This window comes from Chrysemys picta, chromosome 1 (genome assembly GCF_011386835.1).
Source record: "Chrysemys picta bellii isolate R12L10 chromosome 1, ASM1138683v2, whole genome shotgun sequence".
NCBI classification, from domain to species: Eukaryota; Metazoa; Chordata; order Testudines; family Emydidae; genus Chrysemys; species Chrysemys picta.
In genome coordinates this window covers 5,631,888-5,655,701 of record NC_088791.1, presented here as the reverse complement: position 1 = coordinate 5,655,701, position 23,814 = coordinate 5,631,888, and the positions used below count along the sequence as shown (strand labels likewise).

General features: G+C 48.8%; 1 protein-coding gene across 4 annotated transcripts in view; it reads right to left on the bottom strand.

Annotated features, from left to right (window-relative positions):
• Positions 1 to 331: 331 nt before the first annotated feature.
• Positions 332 to 23,814, bottom strand: part of LOC101949252 (uncharacterized) — a 30,634-nt gene continuing 7,151 nt past the window's right edge. For 2 of the 4 annotated variants that reach the window (XM_065551807.1, XM_065551811.1), the window contains 9 exons: positions 23,486 to 23,583; positions 18,671 to 18,822; positions 17,465 to 17,557; positions 15,554 to 15,688; positions 14,134 to 14,294; positions 9,623 to 9,738; positions 5,038 to 5,127; positions 3,618 to 3,738; positions 332 to 1,246 (listed from right to left, as the gene is read on the bottom strand). In XM_065551807.1, coding sequence (XP_065407879.1) covers positions 995 to 1,246; positions 3,618 to 3,738; positions 5,038 to 5,127; positions 9,623 to 9,738; positions 14,134 to 14,294; positions 15,554 to 15,688; positions 17,465 to 17,557; positions 18,671 to 18,822; positions 23,486 to 23,583 — 1,218 coding nt within the window. In that variant the 3' untranslated portion in view covers positions 332 to 994. Of the gene's footprint in view, positions 1,247 to 3,617; positions 3,739 to 5,037; positions 5,128 to 9,622; positions 9,739 to 14,133; positions 14,295 to 15,553; positions 15,689 to 17,464; positions 17,558 to 18,397; positions 18,583 to 18,670; positions 18,823 to 23,485; positions 23,584 to 23,814 lie in introns of those variants that run through there. The other 2 variants (XM_065551816.1, XM_065551818.1) reach the window with 2 other exon arrangements.

The window sequence follows — 23,814 nt, the reverse complement described above, 5'->3', positions numbered from 1 at the left end:
AGCTCCTCTCCTCAGAGCGATACTCTCCCACTCCTGCAAACATAGCAAGGAAGTAACGGAGCTTCTCCCTGAGGAGCAGGGGACCAGCCCGGCTTCCAGCCAGCGGCTCTGGCCAGCAAGCCATCGCTGGTTCACCACCGGCAAGAGCAGGTCTGACGAGATTTGGTGGGTCCCTGAATAAGCCCGACTCCTACAGCTAGGCTCCGACTGTCAGGGGGTGCCATGCAGGAGACAATCCAGTCTCAGCAGTGGTATCAATGTCACTTCCCAGTGAAAGGCACAGACTTCACAACGGGGAGAGGAGGAATAAAAGCTTGTTCGAGACACCGTGTCCAGGTTGTAGAATTTTATTTTACAGGGAGGTCGTACTGGGCACTAGCGAGTTAGAGACAGGCCCAGCTGTGCTTCGTGTCCAGTGCCTTAGACAGAACTATCCAGCTACACTTGTTTTTCCTGTTTGGGTGGTCGCCTGCCCTGGTCTGCACACGGTTCTGTCAGAGCTGTCAGAGGAAGGGTCTCTCCCTTCTTCCCTCCCCTAGGAGGCCAATTCCAGAGCAACCATCACTACCCACCTCACTCTGCCATCAGGGTCCCTTTGCCACTGTCAATCTTCCCATGCATTAGGATTTCAAATGGCTCATTACAACCCCCTTTGGGAGGGGTTAGAGCAGGGGTCCCCAGAGTGCAAGCACAGTTCTTTGCCTAATGTAGTCAGAACATGGTCATCCTCAGCTTGACTACACCCAGTGCAGACTGCATGGCCTGCTAGGGGTCCAGCATGCAATGGTGGTCTTGCTTGGCACTCAGACGGAGTGTCTGGAGGCCACATCCATGTTGTCATGATGAAGAGGGCTACATTCTGCTCCACTCTGCTGTGTGTTGGCGCAGGCTGCTGGCAAGCTGCCAGCGGGATAGTGCCCCTGGAAAGACGTCCAGGAGCATCCAAAGAGTGAATCTGGTCTCATTGCCTGCCAAAGGGATTTTGGTCTCCTGCCTAAACCTTCTGAGCTAATGGGGTCTCTGACTGTATGTTGACTTCTACTAATCTGAAGGCTTGAAGCACCACAGCCAGCTGCAAACAAATGCCTTTCAGGATGTCGATGAGAGGGTAAGTCAGGTTCCGGACACTGCAAAGGACATTCAACAGGAATAGCAGCAGGGGCTGCAGGAGGCTGTTAAACACGGCGACCAAGAAGGGCTTAAGAATGTGATCGCCTGCTGTTGTCAGCAGGCCCACCACCAAGACCTGGAGAGAGAAGATGGATTTTGGTTAGTTGCTTGTTTTTGCTGAATATATTCACCAGCCAGCAGGATGTACTGTATCTGGCTGTGTGCAGTGGAACTGCTGAGTTTATGAAGAATCCGTGCAGGGCAGTCCACTAACAAGGACCCCGTTAACAGACCAACCATTGGGGTTGACGGTATCCAGATACAAGCTCAGGCTGGAGGGAAGTTCTCCAGGCTGAGAAGGGGGACAGCAGCCAGAAGAGGCCAAGAGATTGAAGGGCAGAGAGAACAGTAGAGAAATCTCCATTTCTCCCCACCACAGAAAACGGTAGCCTCTGTGTACTAGAGATCAGAAAAATCCAAAGTCAGAACAAAGCTGAAACTTCCCCAGGTATTATAGAGCATTGGTAACCGCACTAGGGGTTAAGATGAAAACCAGCTTCCCATTACAAGTCTGGTTTTCAACCCCTCAATGCAAATTCCCCCCAAAAGGAGCTGATCCTCTTTACCGGACACATTTCATCCCAGGGTAGAATCTGACTGAAGTACTGCAAGGGAATCGGGAGTTTTATTCTTAGTGCTGTAAACATTTTTCCATTCTTGACTCTGAGAAATTTCAACCCTTTCTTAAGCTTTGGCTCATCTGTCTCCAAAACGGCTGGGCCTCCACCCTCCAGAGCCGCTTTGCTCACTGAGCAGAGGCACCTTTTGGTATCTGGGGAAGTGACGGATTTATAGAATCATAGAATATCAGGGTTGGAAGGGAGTCAGATCAGGAGTCATCTAGTCCAACCCCTGCTCAAAGCAGGACCAACTCCAACTAAATCATCCGATTGCAGGGTTTTGTTTGAGAATTTCTTAATGTTTGTGCGATTCTTTCTAATCTGCATGTCACTGTCTAGACAACCTGGCGGATCAAGATACTAGTCTTCCTTTAACTCCTTTTCTGGAAAGCAGGGAGAGCTTCCACGCAGGCCTGTTTGCTTGTCTTAGATGGACAGTTCTTTTATGAATCAATTTCTCTGGTTCCCCAAACCAACCATGCAGGTAAAATTAGCCGAATGTTGGAGGTCCCTGAGCCCTCCAATTCCTAGAACACACCCTTCTCTCAAAGGGACGAGGAGTTCCAGAAGCGTCTCAGACTTTGAGAACGTTCCTGAGGCTATGCAGCAAAGGCCACTGGCCTCAGAAGCCAGGGGCTCTACAGGGGTTATCCTCTTTTCTATATAGAAAAGTAAGTTGTGCTCCCTGAAGGCCAACGTATCTCTGGATCCCATTTACTTCGCCCCCTCCGCTGGGAGTTGTTGACTTCACTCTTTAGGCTAGGGCTTGGTTACAAAGGAACCAGCACTTATAGAAGGAGAAAGAGGGATACATACACCCCTCATAGAAGATCTACTGCAAGAGGGTCTGCTCAAGGAAAACCTCTCCCCACTGAGATGGTAGAGGCTCCACCAGCCACACTGCTTCACTCACACAGAATCCAGCCCTCTCATGCATACCCAAAGAGCACAGAAGAGCATGTTTTGATTAGAGTTTGGCAATTACTTAAAAGAAGCCATGTTGATAAAGCAGAGTCAGGACTTTCATTTTTGAGGAGTTTTCCATTTCTCCTCCTCATCCACCCACAAACCTAAAGTCACCCCCTGTAGTATCAGTTCTAGTCTCCTAGGAAGGTTCTAGAGAACATCCTGTTTCCTTCAGAGGACTGAAGGTGTGCCCACCTCTACCAATACAGTCCTACATTATGTCTGGGTGGACTATGGTTTTAAATTGAGTTGGGATAGGCCAAAGGCATGTGACCAAAAAGGATGAGGTCACAAGAAAGAACAGCCAGTGTGTTAAACTTATAGTGACTGTTTGAAATACCGGTGTTCTCTTATTTAAGGTTTGGGCTAGAGTAACAGAAATAAAACACAGTTAATTGGGTACCAGGTGCAGTAAATAATTGGATATATAAGAAATTCTTTCATCTGGCCTTAGCTAAGATCCGATAGTTGACAATGACATCGCTTGGTTGTTAAAGTGTATAGAAAAGTAAACTCTTAAAGGGTTCTTTGCAAATACCTGCCTGACCACGCTGGAGCCGACCCATACGGGTCTACGCACCCCTGGGTTTAGCCCATTTGTAAGTATCTTGCTCAAATGCTTGTAAATGTTTTGTTACTAAATGTTTGGATTTACTAAATTGCTTATTAGTTAGGTATGTTTAGAGCAATTTCGGTCCCTAGATTTAACCAAGGAATGTAAGGTTAAATCAGTGTCATGGTCATACCCAGCATCGATGATGAAGGAACACTACCATACAATCTGATCCTCCTAGGCTGCTACCAGCGGTGCCTTTCTAGGAGCAGGGAGGCCAGTGGAGCTCTGGGAAGGGCACTACTCACCTGGAACACTGACTTGCCGAGAAAGCGGACCAGCTCAATAAGGAAAATGAGGACCACGTTCACCAAGATCCTCAGCAGGCCAAAGAATTCCCTCAGGTGTTGCTGAATCACCTTCTCAGAGCTGCCAAACGGAGAGGAAACAAAGGTTCTTACACTGGCCGGAAAGACCAAGTGGCTCTTTGGGAATGAATCGTGCTAGCTCTACCCTGGATGTTATGTCGACATAGAACTATTGTAAGAGTAAAATGACCCCCAAACCCCACCTAGCCAAACTAGGGGCCAACGCGGAGCTTGAAGAATCCCTTCCCCCAGCCTGCCTTTGATAGAAATGTCAGGCTGGAAGGGACCTTGAGAAGTCAAGTCCAGCCCCCCGCACTGAGGCAGGACCAAGTGCACCTAGACCTTCCCTGACAGGTGTTTGGCCAACCTGTTCTTAAAAACCTCCAATGACAGGGATTCCACAAACACCCTAGGAACCCTATTCCAGAGCTTAACTGCCCTTAGCGTTAGAAAGATTTCCTAATAGCGAACCCCAATCTCCCTTGCTGCAGATTAAGCCCAGTAGTGCTTGTCCTACCTTCAGTGGACTTGGAGAACAACTGATCAGATCCCCCCTGTCGTCTTGTCTCAGGACTAAACAGGCCCAGTTTTTTAACCTTTCCTCACAGCTCAGGCTTTCTAAACCTTTGATCGTGGCCTCGCCAGTGCCAAGCAGAGCAGGACAATGACTTCCCGTCTCTTCCATACATTTCCCTACCTTTCCAGGGCAGAGTTGAGGCCGGCGGGAAGGGGCTGGGGAAGAAGACACCCTTGCACTGCTACTGCCTTCACCGTACCAAAGAAGTGGAAAGGGTCCAGAGAAGAGCAACAAGAATGATTAAAGGTCTTGAGAACATGACCTATGAAGGAAGGCTGAAAGAATTGGGTTTGTTTAGTTTGGAAAAGAGAAGACTGAGAGGGGACATGATAGCAGTTTTCAGGTATTTAAAAGGGTGTCATAAAGAGGAGGGAGAAAACTTGTTCACCTTAGCCTCTAAGGATAGAACCAGAAGCAATGGGTTTAAACTGCAGCAAGGGAGGTCTAGGTTGGACATTAGGAAAAAGTTCCTAACTGTCAGGGTGGTTAAACACTGGAATAAATTGCCTAGGGAGGTTGTGGAATCTCCATCTCTTGAGATATTTAAGAGTAGGTTAGATAAATGTCTATCAGGGATGGTCTAGATGGTATTTGGTCCTGCCATGAGGGCAGGGGACTGGACTCGATGACCTCTCGAGGTCCCTTCCAGTCCTAGAATCTATGAATCTATAAGTGCAATTCTCAGGGCCACTAGTCAACGGTTCGTTCATTTTAGAAGGGAAAATAAATCATTCGAGACAGCTGCAGGCGGGGACTTCCCACAGGACAGCGAGTGCCGGTTACCTTTCTGCCAGCTTCATCATGTAGGCCTGCTCGTGATCTTTCTTAGGCTGGTAATAACGTCTGTTCCCATAGTCAAAGCAGTACATGCGGCTGAAAGAGCCAAAAGCGACACAGTGAACACCCCCAGCGTTGACGTCTGACACTGAGAGCTGTCAGAACGGGCACCCCAGAGGCTCCAGAGCCACCATTACCAACACACAGCTTTGCACACGAACTTTGGATGGACTGGGGGGAAGCTATATGCGGAGGGCACCACAAGGATGGCCACAGACAATGATATTCATGGAGGGGAGTGTGCCCTCTACTGGCAAAACAGAGAAGTGCTCTGGCAAGGCCCTGTGCACAGAATTTTTTGTCCAAAAGGTTTTTCTGACTAGCTTTAACAAACATCTGCTTTAATGGTGATTATCTGAAAAGTGAGCGGGCGGGGGGGGAGGGGGAGAGTTCCACGGTACTGTCCCTCAGTGATTCACAGTGTATTCAGTTTATGAGTAAAGATGTTTCCCACCCTCCCCGCAACTACCAGCTGTGCAAAGTTCCCTTATATCAGAGTCAAGCTGGGCTCTTTCCATCCCATGTGCCCCCCCCCCCCAACGGTTCTACAGGCCGAATTATGTTTTCAGTGACATCTGGGCCACTCCTTTAGCTGCTTGCACAGGTGTAACTGTCTGGAACTTAGCAAACAATTCCTGGCTGACACCTGAGAAGGAAAAGACTCCAGCTTGCTCGTCCCTAGCACACTGGTAAAAATAAAAAGCACCACAAAAATGTGCAGCCAGAAGTCTGAACATCCAAAAGGAGCAGCCCTGTTGTGTAGTATGTTACCACTTTTACAGTCGCTTTCCAGAGGAGAACGACACTTTCAATCACCTTTGTCTGCACTGCTGAAGGTACAATTTGGCAAAATACAAACTGAAGGAATGATTGCCGATTGGATGGGACATGGAAGGCCCTGGAGCTCAAAGCTTTGCCGGCCCCTTTTTCAGACACTGCTGTGGTCACCTCTCTGGGGTGGATCATGGTAGCTGGTTAACAGAACGCAGCAAGAATTTAGAGCAGGAAATGGGGGGGGGGGGAAAAACCCCAAAACTTTCCAGTTGAAAGTGCCGGTGAAGTTTGAGGGCTGGTCTACACTACAGTTACGTCAGCTTAACCACATTGCTGAGGGCTGTGAAAAACATCAAGTCCCTGCGATGCAATTAAGCCAACCTATGCCCCCCTGTAGATACTGCTAGGCTGGCAGAAGAATTCTTCCATCGACATTGTTACTGCCTCTCGGAGAGGTGGATCTACTACAGGGACGGAACAACCCCCTCCAGGCGCTGCAGTGAGTATAGTAAATGCCTATGCTACAGAGCTGCAGCTGTACCACCGTCCCGTTTCTAGTGTAGACCTACTCTTAGAGCTTGGCTACACTTGCAAGTTAGAGCGCATTAAATCAGCCCCGGGCACTATAATTTCTGCAGTGTCCACAGTGGCACGACACTTAGAGCGCCTGGACACTGCAGCTGGAGTGCTTCTGGTAATCCACCTCCACGAGAAGCACAACGCTTGCTGCGCCCAGGGCCGGCTCTGGCTTTTTGCCGCCCCAAGCAAACAAAAAACAAACAAAAAAAACCAACCCTGCGGGGAGGCCGGAGCAGCAAAGCAAAACAAAAAAACCGTGCGGGGCGGCCGGAGCCAGGGTGCAGGGGGACTCCCTGCGCTGCAGACGTGCCCCGGGCAGCACAGTGTGTGCCCCGGCTACTGGGGGGGAGGGAGCGGGGGAGAGAGAGAAGGGGGCGGCCAGGGCTTCCTTCAGCGGGGTGCTTGCCACTCGGCTTCTCCCGCCGCGCCGCCTGCCAGGAGGGCTTTGCGCCGCTCCGGTCGGCGGGGAGGGAAGGATGCGGGCTGCCCTGCCAGGCTTGCTGCAGACCTGGCACCGGCTGGGGCAGACGGAGTGCGCAGCCCGCTCCCAGCAGGGCGCTCCCCTCCTCCGCACCGCCGCCCCCTACAGAGTGGCCGAAGAGGAAAACCAAAAAAAAAAAACCAAACCTGTGGGGCGGCCGGAGAGGCAAAGCGCAAAAAAAAAAAAAAAAAAAAAAGGATTGGAGGGAAGCCGCCCTTTAGAATCTGCCGCCCCAAGCACGAGCTTGCTCGGCTGGTGCCTGGAGACGTCCCTGGCTGCGCCCCGGCTGAAATGCCCGGGTGTCAGTGTGGACGATGTGTTGCATTAGTGCGCTGTGACTGGCTTCCGGAAATGTCCCATAATCCCCTGAAGTCAAGTGGCCACTCTGGTCATTGTTTTGAACTCAGCTGCAGGCGTGCGGATATCCCCTTTGAAAGCTCCATTGCTGACAGCCGGCCGCTTATCGGCTCCGGGACAAAGCAAACCATTACTGTGGAATGCTGCTGCTGCAGAGGGTGTGTGTGTGTGTGTGTGTGTGTGTGTGTGTGTGTGTGTGTGTGTGTGTGTGTGTGTGTGTGTGTGTGTGTGTGTGTGTGTGTGTGTGTGTGTGTGTGAGAGAGAGAGAGAGAGAGAGAGGAGGGTGGTGGGGGCTGATGTCAGGGTTTCCCCCTTCCTCCCACTGCTGTCTGAATTTACAAGACAGCATGCTGACACTCTCTGCCCCCACATACACACAACACACTCCCTGTCACATTCCACCACGCCCCCATTTGAAAAGCATGCTGCAGCCACGTGCACACTGGGATAGCTACCACAATGCACTGCTCTCTGGGGCGTTGCAAGAGCTGCTAATGTGGCCACGCCAGTGCGCTTGCAGTGACAGTGTGAACACATGGCAGCGCTTTCCCTGCTGCGGTCTCCGAGGGCTGGTTTAACTCCCGGTGCTCTACAGCTGCTAGTGTAGCCACAGCCTTAGGTAGAAAAAATACGATAACCCACGTTGGGGTGTGGCCGGGACAGCAGGATTAATACCCCTGTTACTGCGAGAAGTGCTCTACGGCTTTAGAACCCAGATGTGACTGGAACAGCCTGGGAATCTGTCTGTGTGCACTTATGAATTCCAGTTGGATTTTACACATACACCCTTATGGGGGTTGTTTGCTGCATTATACCTCTTGTGTTAAAAGGAGGGGGACTAGGCCTCTGCCCTGAATGGGACAAACTTCACAGACCATCAACAGTTGTCCTAGCAGGACAATGGAGACTCCTTGGAAGGACTTTTGACTTGCTAATGACTTATCAGATCCACCCCCTCTAAAACAAAGGGTGTATGGAGGTGAACCTATCACAGCTGGGGTCCAAGGTCTCACACTGGGGCTCATGACCAAACTGCTTATAAGCCAGAGTGCTTCTGTGAGTGCTTGAGCAGAGAGAGCCCAGAAGCAGAAGACTAGGCAGCAGGAGAGGGGGTGCAGAAGAATTTGGGATTCCCTGGGAAGACACTGACTAAAACCTGAAGGATCCTCTGGAAGGGTGAGGAAACTGAGGCAGGTCCTTGCATGCAGGTGTTTGTTGTTTCTTATAGATCTGTGTATCTCTTGTGCTCTCTCTAATAAAATGAAAGTGTGTGTGTTTAGCAACTCCTTTGCAGAGTCTGCGTGTTGCTTGCTCAGGGCGCGCCTACACTAAAAAATTAAGTCGACTTAAGTTCGGTCGACCTACAGCTACAGCAGTAATTAAATCAGCGCACACTGCGCTCCTTCTGTTGGTGATGTGCGTCCTCACCAGGAGCGCTTGCACCAACTTCAGTGGCACATCGTGGGGCACTGACAGGCAATGTAAGCAACTCAATGGCCACATGGACACTGCATCGATCTAACTACATTGACCTAAGTGCTACGTCTCTCACAGAGGTGGAGTTATTAGTCTAGTGGGCAACTTACATCAGCGTGAGCAACGTTACAGTGTAGACGCTTACGGAGTTCGGTTGATGTAAGCTGCCTTACATCAGCCGAACTCTGTATTGTAGACCAGGCCTCAGACTGTCCCATAGTTCCACAAACCAGAGGGTCCAAAGCTTTTGTGGAACTCTGGGAGCAAGTACTTGCTACTGGGGAATTTGGGGAGAGCAGCGCTAGTTTCAGGGCCAAGGGGTCCCCACTGCCAAAAGGGGTGTCAGACATGGGGGCTGCACCTGTAGTGCCTGACTAGAGGTTCAAAGCCAGAGAGACAGTACCTAAACTTCATCAAGCCCTTGCAAGCCAAAAGCCTGTGGGACCCAAGGTTTGGGTGCAGGACAGCAGCCTCCCTCAGGAAGGGAGCTCATCTAGGGGTGTGACACCACATATGGTCAGGACATAAGTTATGCATCATCTGAAAGATGGTGCCTCCAGCAACACTGCACTCCTCTCTCCCTGAGAGGGAAAGGGGCTTGATTTCACTACCCACTCTGACTCATTGACCCGGTCTACCTTAATTAGTTTGGGGGATATGAGAAAATCGCATACCAAGGGATGTTGCTGCAGTCACCAAAATTCATCCCAGCCTAGAACTTCCTACTAGATGCCCAACTCCTAGTATTTAGGAATCAAAAATGCCCTGAGAAGAGGGGAATGGGAGAACGAGTCCACAGAAAAGGGAAACAATGGGATAGAGGCCTTTTCTAGGAGCAAGAAGAGAAACAAGCATTTCACTTACGGGTCATCTTTATAACTAACATCTGTTACAGTCCTCACTTTAACTCCTTCCTCCACGGGACAATCAAGCTTTCTATACACTGGCTCCGTAGTGAACCCATAGTTAATCCAAGCAAGCTGTCAAAGAGAAGATACAAGAGTATACATAAAACATATCAAACTGTTTCACTCTATCCAAAACCCAAGGACTGTTTCTAACACAATTTCTGGAAGAGAAAAGTTCTTTGCATTCCTGTGCTTTTGGATGGCTTTTTTTCCTCCTGATAAGCTCATTAGTTTGTTCTTGTTGAAGAACACACTCATGCTGTACATGGTTCTTTGTAGAATTAGACAAAATAGACCTGAAGTCTCCCCTATAAAGGGCAGTGTAGATGCAAGAGCATGACTTCAGGAGATGGTGGAAAAAAGGTAATACAGATTTCATCAAGCACAAAATCCTCCCCAGTAACTATCATTCTGGGGAAGCAACCCCTCCTTGAATGTACTAATGGCAAATGACCACCGGAACAAACTACCAAGGGAAATGGTGGATTCTCCATCTCTTGAGGTCTTCACACCAAGACTGGATGCCTTAGTGGAAGATAAGCTTTAGCCATACAAGTCACTGGGCTCAATACAAGGGAAACTGGGGGAAACTGAATGGCCAGGAGGTCAGAGTAGATGACCAGATGGTCATCTTCTGGCCTTAAACTCAAACCCTTGGCCACTCTTGGCAACATTAGAAGCTCTCCTTGCTCAGGGGTCTATTATTACCACTCCTAACCACGAATAACATGCTTTATGTCTAGTATCAGTCATTCATTCAGTTCTTGATTGCTCTGCTGTGACGGTCAATGCTGGGGGTTTACATGGGGGCACCCACCTGCCCACTAGGAACAGGACTGAGATCCACTAGCTCACTTCAGACCCAAGTGACAGCCGTGAGGATGGCAACTTCCACGCTGGGTTGGCTGGGAACCAGTCACAACAAGCGAAAGGCTTTGTATCCCAGTCCTCTACAGTGAAGGGTTGTAAAAACCAACCCTCAGCAGCAAAACACCACAAGCCTCAAGGAAGGGCTGGTACCTCACAAACTCTAACTGTCAGAGAAAAGAGACAACTAAGGGGGGATAGAAGAGAGGTCTGTCAGATCACGAATGGTGTGGAGAAAGTGAACCAGGAAGTGTTATTTACTTCTTCACGTAACACACGAACCAGGGTCACCCACTGAAAGTAAGAGGCAGCAGGTTTAAAACAAACCTAAGGAAATATTTCTTCACACAACACACAGTCAACCTGTGGAACTCATTGCCAAGGGATGTTGTGAAGGGCAAAAGTATAATTGGGTTTAAAAAGAATTAAATAAGTTCCTGCAGAAGAGGTCCAATAGCTATTAGCCAAGATAGTCAGGGATGCAACCCCATGCTCTGGGAGTCCCTTAATCTCTGACCACCAGATACTGGGACTAGACTGGACAAATGCCTTGTTCTGTTCATTCCCTCTGAAGCATCTGGCCCCAGTCAGTCAGAAGACAAGTTACGGGGCTCGATGGACCATTGGTATGACCCAGTGTGGCCATTCTTATGTCATTTAAGAACTGAGGCCCTATATAGGATGGCATGATGCCAGCTTCACCTTTAGCATAAGATGGTCCAGCTTTGGCTTCATATAGTGGTACCCTCTTATACCAGTAGAGAATGTGGTCCCTAAGTGAGAGGGAAAGAAAAAATGCATGTGCAACAATGCTAGATTTTACTGTCCACGAACAGGCATGGGTAATGTACCTTCCTATTGTAGGGTTAGCCATAGTGCCCATCACTATAGCAACCGAGCACTGACTAGCTCTACCGGAGTTGACTTGTACACAAACGAGCTCCAAACCAGGATAGAGGTGCATGGGCAGAGCTGTGCTGGGACAGCTAGCACTACATAGCGCCTGCTCACATAATGCCAACCTAAGCCACTCAATTCCTCACTTCCAAGAGCACAGCTTTTTTCTGCTCTGTTGTCTTTTAAACCAACTGACCAAAATGCTGGATGAACTTTATTATAAAGACAGGCCCAAGCAGCAAAGCTCCCTTGAAGCAAGTGCATGCGCGCGAGAGGTCAGGGATGGGGCACAAAAGTTTGGGTCCAATGTATTGCTTGCAAGGGACTTGGTAAAGTACAAACACATCCAAGTTATGATTTGGCCCTGCAGAATGGTGTGGAGGCCTGAATACGGGGCCCACAGACTGCATTGGGGCAGAACTTTGCATATGCTCAGACGTAACTTTTAGGAGTAGGGGGCAAAAGCCCTTGAACATAGATCGGACAGTGATCTTGCAGCTTGCTAATCACCATCACAGGTTGGCCAGGGCCTCTAGACAGAGTTGTCTCAGCTGAGCGAGTGCCACAGAGACACAAAATATTGGAGTTTTCAGAAGTCAGGTGACTTGGCGAGAACTGTGCGGTTATCCTGAGACACACCCAGCTTTGGGATAAAAGGAGTTTTTAGGCACAGCAGAGAACCAGACAGGGTTTCCAGTCCAACCTCAGACACAAGTAGAAGGTAATCAAGTGGTTAAACCTCTTCCTAAGGAGAATTTTATTAACTAAGCAGACATTTCCGGAAGACAGAGCTCTTCAAAATCCCCTTCAGAAATGAAAGCCAAACCTCTAATCTCCATTCTGTTAGCACAACAGAGGTCCTGGGTTGAGGAACATCCCAGTTTGGGCTGATCAAGTGCCAAAAGAGTTTGCAGAACAAAAGACACAAGGATGAGCGGCCCCTCTCTAGAGGCTTCCGCATTTTTTTACGGGGAGGCACTTTCATATCGGGGTTAGAGCTGAGCCTGAGTGGGGACAGGACAATTCAAGGGCTGGTTGAAGGCATCTGTCACGGAGTGTGGGGGAGTCAGGGCTCTGCATCCCCCACTTCCTGTGATTCACCATGACTCTCAGCCAGCCAGTAAAACAGGAGGTTTATTAGACGACAGGAACACAGTCCAAAACAGAGCTTGTAGGTGCAAACAGAACCCCCTCAGTCAGGTCCATCTTGTGGGGGCAGGGAGCTTAGATCCCAGCCAGCTCCAAACTGAAACTCTCCAGCCCCTCCTCTGCCTTTGTCTCTTTCACGGGCCAGGTCACCTGATCTCTTTGTTCTCCAACACCTTCAGTTGGCACCTTTGCAGAGGAGGGGCCCAGGCCATCAGTTGCCAGGAGACAGAGTGTCAGCCATTCTCTGTGCAGACATCATCACACTGGCCCTCTTGGGCTCTGCAACAATCACACATCCTGATCCCCCCACCTAGATACTTCAGAAATGCATAGGGGAAACTGAGGCACCCAGACCGTATTCAGAGAAAACATTAAGAACATTCCCACTTCATCACAGCATCCCAGGGTAGTCACACTCAGAAAAGTATCTTAGATTGAAAGCTCTTGGCATAGCATCTACCTGAACCTGATCTGAGCTTTCAGGCTTTACCGTAAAACAGATAATAAATAAGAACACTATGAAATAATAATCAGCACTTCACTCTTCACGATCACCTGGAAAAAATGCCGGACTGCGAGAGATTTAAACAGCTCCATCAATTTACATTATCAAAACGAAGCTCAAGAAGGAGATGGATCCCAGCCCACCGCCTAGCTGCTTGCTCAGTTACCAGGGAGGATACAAAGAGCAGAAGTTTTTCAGTGTTTAGGTAGGTGTTTGCAGCACTAGCTATTGGGGAGAAAATAAAAAATCATCTATTGATTTGTAAACTAAGCTCTCTGGCTCCTCAATCACAGCCTGAGGCCGGCCTGGCTCTCACCTCTTCAGAGCCTTCTGCAGCCGGGGTCTCTCCTACTGAGCATTCGCCGTCATGGCCACTTTTGGCATCATGTGCCAATTCGATCGCAGCGGCGTTTACACCAAACACACCCTGCTCTGCTTTCTCTCCCACTTGTCACTCCAGCAGCCGACTGCTTCCATTATAGGGATTGAAACACAAGAGCAGAACAGATGGAGCTGATCAAAGGCTAAATAAAAACCAGAGGTTCCTAGAGAATGCCCCCGGACAGCTTGCAGAGGCCATGAAGCAGCTGCACAGGATGCAGAGTTGAGAGTCTCCAGAGGCTTTTTGGATGAGTTAAGTATTCACCGACGGGGCTCCAACGCCGCTTGAAGCCTTGCTGTAACAGGAGACCGGAGACCAATGTGAGAACCATTGAGCTCTACAAAATACAGCTCTCCAGTCTAGCTGGCTCTGTGGATCTGCGCCCCACAGAGGGATACTGATATTTAAAACATACCATTTTGGAATCAATTACACAAGCACTGGCCACGTCTATAGATCACTACTGTTAATTTGTGCACTACATTATGGATGCATGGATGTATCTAGGGCCTGCTGTAGTGGCTAGGCACAGGGAGGTTGCCTCAGACACATATATATCGAAATAGGACTCTCAGAGTCCTGTGCTGTACTCAATTGGGAACTGACACATGAAGCTACAGAAGGCTTTGGGTGGCCTCCACGCAAGTGGGTACAGATGGTCCATTACCTCTTTCAGTTCCTCTTCACGGTCCACTTCAGAGCCCTCTGCCCACTTCCTTCCTGCTCCTCCCAGTGGAGGGGGAGAGTTCCTCTTCTCAAGCCCAAAGCTGTTCTTGTTCCCTCTGCCATCTGGGAAGCAGGGCGGCTGGGTCTGGTTTGGAGAGGATTCTAGACAAATATTCCAGCAAAGGAAACAAAGAGGAGCGTTAGAGTCAGATGCTGTGGCCAATGAAGTCTGGGCTCGAGGGGGGAGGGGCTTGCAGGTTTTTTCCTCGTTTTCTTTGGAAAAAGAAATACAGACAAGTCAGTAGCTCCCCCCTAAGCAACAGCTGGCTGAGTCAGGAATCAGATTTCACAGCAGCTGGGAGCTCAGCCAGCCTCCCATTCTACCAGCACCTCGATGACCTATCAGATGCTGCCCGTGGACACAGACTGCCTGAAACCACAGCCCAGCTGGCTGGCTGCATCATGCTGAAGTCACACTATCCACCTGCTGCATACAGCTCCCGATGTCGCTAGCTAAATCACACACCTTGGGCAGCACAGGCCTCTCTCACCAGAGACATAGCAGCTCTTCCTTAGCTGGTGATAGCAGGTTTCTTCCTACTCCAGCCCCTTTGCTCTTCCTGCCTTTTTCCAGGCTGCATCTTGCATGTGAACGCCCCTCCCCAGTACCCAAATTCATTCAAATCCCTCCTTCGCCCTCACTTCTACCACGCCTCACTTTGTGCAGTGTTCCTTGCCACAGAAAAGAGGCAGAACTAGGCTGCGATCAGTACAAAGGGGACTCTTCATTGAGGCGGCTGGACACAGACAGCCCCTGTGGTTTTCCCTGACTCTATAGCTTCCAGACTGTGCTGCCAAGTGTCATTACACAACTCCCGAAAGCCTGGCTTGGACCATTCAGTCATGGAAAGACCTGCTGACTATGCTAGTGGTATCAGAAAATCCGCCAGTTGCCTAAAGCCTCTCACAGCTGACTTGTTTGGCCTGTGAGCAGCTTGGGGCAGAGAACACATCTTCCTGCATGGAGCATGCTGCAGGCACCTAATGCATCTTTGGAGAATGTCTCTGTGTCCTCCAACTCAGAGCAACAATATACCATTTGAATTCAGGTACTGCCTCCAACGTGCTAGACATGGTCCAAACACACACTCCCTGCCCTGAAGAACCTATGATCTAATAATACTTGGCACTTATAAAGCTGGGCCAGTATCCTCAGCCCCATTTCACAGATCGGGCAGATGAGGCAGAGAGGTGAAGTGACCTGCCCTAGCTCTCACAGGGAGTCGGCAGCTGAGTCATGAATAGAACCAAGGAGTCCTGGCGGCCAGCCCCACTCACATACAAATTGCAAACTGATACAGTCAGCAGCAACATACAGCCGTCCCCCACGCAGTGACCGTGCCTGGCCCGGGCCAAGTTACCTTCAGTTTGTGTGCTCTTGGCAAGGGGCTGCATCTGCCTCGGACTTTTGATCTCAGACGGAGCCTCTGAGTTGTCACACGCCTCTCTTTTTTCAGCTGGTGCTACGGCCAGTTTAGCCAGTGGTGGTGGATCTCCTGTTGGAAAGTAAACAGTACGAGGCAATGAAGAGGCATTCAGGGCACAGACAGGAGACTGAATGGATAAGAAAGGAGTCAGTGGACAGAATTTAGTACAAGCTCTACCGAGGATCATCTAGTGCACCCCATAGATGCCGACTTCCTGTCGGCACCGTGCGTGCTCGACCCACCTACCCCCCCCGCCACCCCTGGCCCTGCCCCTGGCTGCCCCTGCACCACCCTCGCCCTGCCCCAATTCCACCCCCTTCCCCCAAGTCCCCACCCTTGCCCCGCCTCTTTACCGCCTCCTCCCGCAAGAGTGCCATGTCCCCAATCCCCACCCCGAGAGCCCTAAGCGCTGCCAAACAGCTGTTAGGTGGTGGGAGGGAAGCGCTGGGAGGAGGAGGAGCAGGGACGCGGTGTGTTCTGGTGAGGAGGCGGAGAGGAGGGGGTGGGTACCAGGGGAGCTTGGCTGCCAGTGGGTGCGGAGCACCCACTAATTTTTCCCTGTGAGTGTTCCAGCCCCGCAGCACCCACAGAGTCGGCGCCTATGGTCCACCGCCTACCAAGCCAGGACACACTCCCCAGATAGGGGATGGTATCAGACTGTAAAGCAATCATCTTTTACTATTAGGTGGTTACCTACTAGTCAGACAATATTAGACCAGGGCTTTGGAGTGGAGCCCAGAGCTGGAGCGTGGACCAGTAGGTTTTATGCCCGGAGCTGGAGCGGAGCAATTCAAAAATCTGATTGCTCCAAATCCTTGCATTAGATGGCAGCTGTTCACTCCTCACTCTAACGCCAGGTACCGCCCTGTCTAGGAGTCGTTCAACTTTCAGAAGTGTGTTTCCACCCCTTGGGCATTGCCGGGGCTAGTTCTCACATATCAAACCCTCCCGCCCCAGCATCAATTTCTCTATACTCTGAGTTGCCTCTAACGGATCTTTGCATCTCTCCGGGACTGAGATGATGCTCACGGGGGCAGAGACAGGACAGCTGTACCTTTCTCCAGTGCGTTCTGGCAAAGGGCATTGACAACATTCATGAATTAAGCCACCCACCTTCCCCCACCCGCACCCCTTTACTGTGCCAATTTATTCATTGATGAATCTCCCTTTCCTCTCATCTCACCCAGAAAAAGTCCCCGGCCAAATATACAACATGACCTGGTTCTCTATTTTCAAGCTGGCTTCCGCTCTCTGATGCAATTGGCCTGAGAAAGGGTCAGCACACAGTCATTTGGAAACTGAGAAGTAGCTAGGATACCAACTGGCTAATTCACTAGCTGCCATTCTGCACCAATCCCAACTTCTATACGATTTTTACATTCAGGCAGGGTGGTCGTTGCTAGCTTGTCTCTGCCCATGGACAATTCCTGAGTCCACTGGATTTTCAGACAAAGTGGAAGTGCTCTTTCCCTCCACGGCTTTGTTCAGACCTTACAGATGCCGAGTACATTTCAGAGCAGGATAGCTGCTTGTGGAAGAACATGCTCACTCAGCTCGAAATGCACTCCTCTTGCTCCAGCGCGGTTTCCGATGACAGACGTGGAGCAACTGGAGTTCAGAGGTTTGGTTAATTACTAATTTTAACATGTTTCTGCAACAGGATCCAGCAAACTGAGAGATCCTGTAGAGAAAAGCAGAGCTGGAATATTTTTTACCCAGAATAAAGAATGCGAAGCATGGTTCCGGTTCTTGGAGAAGGCCTTCAGGCACAATCATCCCTTTGATTGGCAGGGGCCTGGGTGGGTATCTGTGTTTTTGTCTTGTTTTCTTGATGTTTTTATTTACCTTGAGCGTGTTCTGTTGAGCTGGGCTGGTAAACAAAGGCTCTCTGATTCTTCACGGAATGTTGATGAGATTTAGCATCTTTGGGGTCTTGATCTAAGAGAAATTAAGGAAAACAGGTACAAGAAGTAAACCGTCTACTGAGCCAAGCCACAGGTCACTCAGATGCCCCAGAGATGGCACGGTAATGAGTCCTGAATAGAACAGGATCCCTTTTTTCCAAATCAATAAGTTATTCCAGTCCTGGGCTCCCCACGCACACAGCAATTCTGACGTCCCTCAGTCCTGGCCCACAGCCCTTCTGCTCTTACGTCCCCACACTGCTCTACCAATGCATCCCCCTACTCCTCAGCTACTGCCGAGAATCTGCTCAGGCCAAGCAAACCTGCCACGCAGGTTGACCTGTGCTAATCTTGGGGCGGTTTGGGAAGGTAGAATATGCACAAGGCTGAGAAGAGCACGGCCATAGACCAGTGCATTGACGCTAGTGGGGGGTTATATTTGTGTCTGATGCAGAAGTCATCTGCAAGTGCCAATGACTCCAATGTGCGCTGGGCCAGCCCATCAGATTGGTGGGGAGCTGGTAAAATTCACTGATATAAGATTTGTATTTTTTTAAAGAAACCAGCTTCATAAAAAGTTGAGATCCTTTAACAAAGGCTTCAAGCAGTGGGGCTTGGGGGAAGGGAGAGCGGAGCTGCAGCAAGCTCGACTCGGCAGGCCAGGGTTGACAGGACTACCATACTTGTCTCTGCTGCACCTTCTGTGGGCAAGCAAGGTGCAGGCCTGATGGCCTCACCAGGTGTGTCTACCCTGGAGCTGCAGGTGTAACTTCTAGCTCTGGCAGACAGACCTGCGCCAGCTGTGATGGACTAGCATGCTACAAATAGAAATATTGCTGCAGCAACGTGAAGGGCTAGCAGCCTGAATACATACACTGGGCTTCAGACGGGAGCGTTCTCCAGGCAGCAAGGCCCAGCTCCAGTCCCATCCAGTTCTTCAGCTTCCCCTGTCAGGAAGATGCTAGACTGGAAGACAACTCCAAATGACTACAGAACATGAGATCTGTTCTCCAGGCCAGTCAGAATACAACCCAATAATGACAAACCTGCCCTTCCCTCTAGCAGATAAAGTGATCTGTTACAGTCCCAAAGAGAACCTGAAAGGCACCCTACGACCTCATCTTCAGGAGAGTTCTGGGGACATTACCTATCAAAGTTCCCTTAAAGTCCTCAAATGGAGGGTTCTTCTGGTCCACACTCCTGCTTGCCACCTTTTTCTTTGGTGCCTGAAGATGGCTCTCCCCCTCAGCAGAGGCTCTGGACACTTGCGAGTGGGTGAAAGCAATATTCATCCATGAACTGTAGAGATTAAAAGTCTAATTAGGAAAATAAAGGGCCACACACATGCAGATGAAGTTTCCCTCCCCTAGGGTTAAAAGCCAAGCCTAAATGATCTGTGATGATATCTACTCCCAGTCAGGAAACCTGTGATCTAGTTGTGCAGATTAAGAAGATATTTGAACCGGAGGGGGAAAAAAATCAGCTGTCTGGATTTTGTGGCCGTGTAAAAAAATTCTAAGACAGTTGGCCACGTACTGGTAATTTGGAACACTAACATCTGATGGTCCTTCAAAGAGAAGCTCTCTGTATTTGGTGCTGCAATGCTTCCATACGATCCACACACGAAGGAATTCTCGTGTACAGCAGGGATACAGACTGAATGCTATTTTGCCAGGCAACACCTCATAAACCTTATGGTGAAGTCCTTGCACTGTCTCCAGCAGATCCCCACTCAGCCCCTTGATAAATGCTGAGTTTATGGCTCAGTTCCCACACCTCCCCAGATGAGAGCTGTTGTGCTAACCGGGCCTACAAATTTACCCGAATTGTGAGTTAAACTGTAAAAAGTGAATGAACATTTATAGCGCGGGTAACAAAATGGAAGAACTAGAACTACTGGTGCAGGAAGTGAAGCCAGATATGATAGGGATGTCAGAAACATGGTGGAATAGTAGTCATGGCTGGAGTCCAGGTAATGAAGGTTATGTGCTGTTCAGGAAAGACAGAAATAAAGATAAAGGTGGTGGAGCAGCTTGTATGTTAATGATGAGGTAGACTGTAAAGAAATGAGAAGTGATGGAATGGATAAGAGAGTCCATTTGGGTCAAAATCACTTGGGGAAAGAAAACTACCAGAGGCTACTCTAGGATAGTGCTTGGGGTATGCTAAAGACCCCCGGATCCAATCTGGATATGGATTGACACCTTGTTAATATTTTTAATGAAATAAATACAATCGAAAATTGTGTGATTATGGCAGACTTTAACGTCCCAGATATAGATTGGAAGACAAGTCCTAGTAATAGTAATAGTAGGGCCCAGATTTTCCTGGATGTGATAGCTGGCAGATGTCTTCATCAAACAGTCATCGAACCAACATGAGGTGATGCCATTTTAGGTTTGGCACTGGTGAGTAATGAGGACCTCATAGAAGAACTGGTTGTAGGGGACAACCTTGGTTCAAGTGACCATGAGCTAATTCAGTTTAAACTGAATGAAAGGATAAACAAAAACAAATCTGCAAGTAGGGTCCCTGATTTCAAGAGGGCAAACTTTAAAATATTAAGGGAATTAGTTAGGGAAATGGACTGGACTGAAGAACTCAAAGATCTGAATGGGGAGGAGGCTTGGAATTACTTTAAATCAAAGTTGCAGAAACTTTGCCTGCATCCCAAGAAAGGGGAAAAAATTCATGGGGAAGGGTTGCAGACCGGTGATAAAGAAAAAGCAGAAAACCTACAAGGAATGGAAGATGGGAAGGATCAGCAAGGAAAGCTACCCTTTGGAGATTAGAAAGTTTAAGGATAAAGTGAGAACTGCTAAGAGCTAAGTAGAGTTGGGCTTTGCAAAGGAAATTATGTCCACCTAAGTTAGTTTGGCACACAGCCGACGCAGTAATTAAAGGAAAGAAGAAATAGGACTGCCAAGCACTGAGGATGGGGTGGAGATTAAAGATAATCTAGGCATGGCCCAACACCTAAACAAATACTTTGTCTCAGTTTTTAATGAGGCTAATGAAGAGTTTAGGGGCAGTGGCAGGGTAGTTAATGGGAACAAGGATATGGAAGTAGAAATTACCACATCCAAGGTGGAAGACAAACTCAAACAGCTTAATGGCACTAAATTGGGGAGCCTGGATAATCTCCATCCAAGGATATTAAAGGAACTGGCACACGAAATTGGGAGCCCAATAGCAAGGATTTTTAAAGTATCTGTAAACTCATGGGTCATACCCTATGACTGGAGAATTGCTAACACAGTACCTGTTTTTGAGAAAGGGGAAAAAAGTGATCCAGGAAACTACAGGCCTGTTAGTTTGATCTCAACTGTATGCAAGGTCTTGGAACAAATTTTGAAAGAGAAAGTAGTTAAGGACATAAAGGTAAATGGTAATTGGGATAGAATATAACATGGGTTTACAAAAGGTAGATCATGCTAGACCAACACAATCTCCTTCTTTGAGAAAAAAACCTGATTTTTTTGACAAAGGAAATGCAGTAGATCTAATCTATCTGGATTTCTGTAAGGCATTTGATATGGTTCCACATGCGAAATTATTAGTTAAATTGCAGAAGATGGGGATCAATATGAACATTGGAAGGTGGATAAGGAACTGGTTAAAGGGGAGACTACAATGGGTCATACTAAAAGGTGAACTGTCAGGCTGGACAAAATTTACTAGTGGAGATCCTCGGAGATCGGTCTTGGGACCAATCTTATTTAACATTTTTATTACTGACCTTGGCACAAAAAGTAGGATTGTGCTAATAAAATTTGCAGACGACATAAAATTGGGAGGCATTGTCAACATGGAGGAGGCCTGGCATATCATACAAGAAGGTCTGGATGACCTTGAAAACTGGAGTAATAGAAATGGGATAAAATGTAATAGTGCAGTCAGGCACTTAGGGACTAACAAGAAGAATTTTTTCTATCAACTGGGGCTTTTATCAGTTGCAAGTGACAAAGAAAGAGAAGACCTGGGTGTGCTGGTTGATCACAGGATGACTATGAACCGTCAACATGATTGCGGCCACGAAAAAGGGTAATGTAATCCTAAAATGCATCAGGCGAGGTATATTCAGTAGAGACGAGTAAAACGACACTAACACTTCCAATATACTGGTGAGACGTCATCTGGAATACTGTGTGCAGTTCTGGTCTCCCACATTTAAGAAAGATGAATTCAAACTGGAACAGGTGCAGAGAAGGGCTACTAGGATGATCTGAGGCATGGAAAACCATTCTTGCGAGAGGAGACTCAAAGAGCTTGGCTTGTTTAGCCTAACTAAAAGAAGGCTGAGGGGAGATATGATTGCTCTCTATAAATATGTCAGAGGGATAGATACCAGGGAGGGAGAAGAGTTATTTCGGTTAAGTGCCAATGTGGACACAAAAACAAATGGATATAAACTGCCCATCAACAAGTTTAGGCTTGAAATTAGACAAAGGTTTCTAACCATCAGAGGAGTGAAGTTCTGGAACAACCTCCCAACAGAGGGGGAAAGGAGGGGGACACGGACCTAACTGGCTTCAAGACTGAGCTTGATAAGTTTATAAAGGGAATGGTACAAGGAGATTGCCTACAATTGCATGTAGGCAATCTGCAACTGCTAGTAGCAAATATCCCCAATGGCTGGTGATGGAAACTAGATGGGGAGGGTTCTGAGTTACTAGAGACTTCTTTCCCAGGGGCTTGTCCACATGCTCAGGGTAAACTGACCACCATATTTAACGTCGGGAAGGATTTTTCCCTCAGGTCAGATTGGCAGAGATTCTGGGTTTTTTTAGCCTTCCTCTGCAGCCTGGGACACAGGTCACTTTCAGGTTTAAACTAGTGTAAATGGTGGATTCTCTGTAACATTAAGTCTTTAAATCATGACTTGAGGACTTCAGTAACTCAGCCAGAGGTTATGAGTGTGTTACAGAGGTGGGTGGGGTTCTGTGGCCTGCGATGTGCAGGAGGTCAGACTAGATGATCATGATGGTCACTTCTGACCTTAAAGTCCAAGACACCAGGCCAGAGAGAAGGAGCCAGATGACATTGCCATTTCTACTGGCTAAATCCAAATACCGCCTGCGATGTCAGACTTTGTCACATGCCCCACCCCCGCGTGTGTTCTTTTCCTTCTCCACCTTATTTCCTCACCTTCCCATCCCTCCCTCTCCTTTTTACTTCTATTTAATAAGAGTCTGGCTTAGCTGGCCAAGGCTGCATATTTTGCAATTCTGCTGTAAGCCTGTGAGCAAAAAAGGCAGCTACATGCAATGCCTCAAACAGCATGAAGCTGGGACAAGTCTGCCAAGTCTCTGAGGGTATCTCCACACAGCAACTAGACGTACCAGCTGACTTGGGCTCGCAGGGCTCTGGCTGCGGGGCTGTTTCACTGCTGTGCAGACCACTTGGCTTGGCTTGCAACGCAGATGTAGGATCCTGAGAGATGGGAGGGTCCCAGAGCGCAGGCTCCAGCCGGAGCCCGGAAACAGCCCGCAGCCTAAGCCCCACGAGCTGGAGTCAGGTGGCACAGGCCAGCCACAAAGCCTTCTTTGCTGTGTAAGCATACTCTGAATGGCTGACCAGACAGTGTTCTGGGTCTGTGTTTCTCCAGCAGTGAGGCTGCAAGTGAGAGTCAATGCCAGAGCCAGAAACTGCATTTTGTCTCTTTGCTGTTCTTTTCTCTGCCCCTTTTGAGTTTATTCCTCTTGTCTTGTCTTCTAGGAACCAGGATTGGACTTGAACAGCAGCAGCAGCAATGACAGAGCGAAGTCCTCATGTTGCTCTGGATATTTCAGGAGCTGCACTGCTCTGGAGTGAATGTGTCCAACCCTCCTTGGCCAGAGGGATGGGGAACAGTCACAGTAACATGTCTTGATGGTAAGAGCAAATACAGTCGAGCGAGAAGGAAACCCGCGCAGAAGAAAATCTCCCAGTCTGGGGTGGTGCCAGTTGGGGATGGACCTACCCATCCTGCTGTGGAACTCCTGCTCCAGTCCCTTGATGGCTCTGCTGCTTTTTACATCCCTCCTCTTCCTGACTGCACAAGGACTTGGTAGCACCAGCCTTGGGAAAGATGCAGGACATTAACAGTCTCATATTGGTAACCAAAATGTTTGCATCACGGTGAAGACACCAATATAAAATTGCTCTTTAAAACAAGGCATGCTCTCCTTCCCTTGAGCTACATTACAGCACCCAAGGAACTGGCTAGGGTTACAGATGGGGAAAGAACATTCATCTCGGGCCATACGGGGAGCGCAGGTGTTTACTACATTGAGACGAAGTTCCACATCA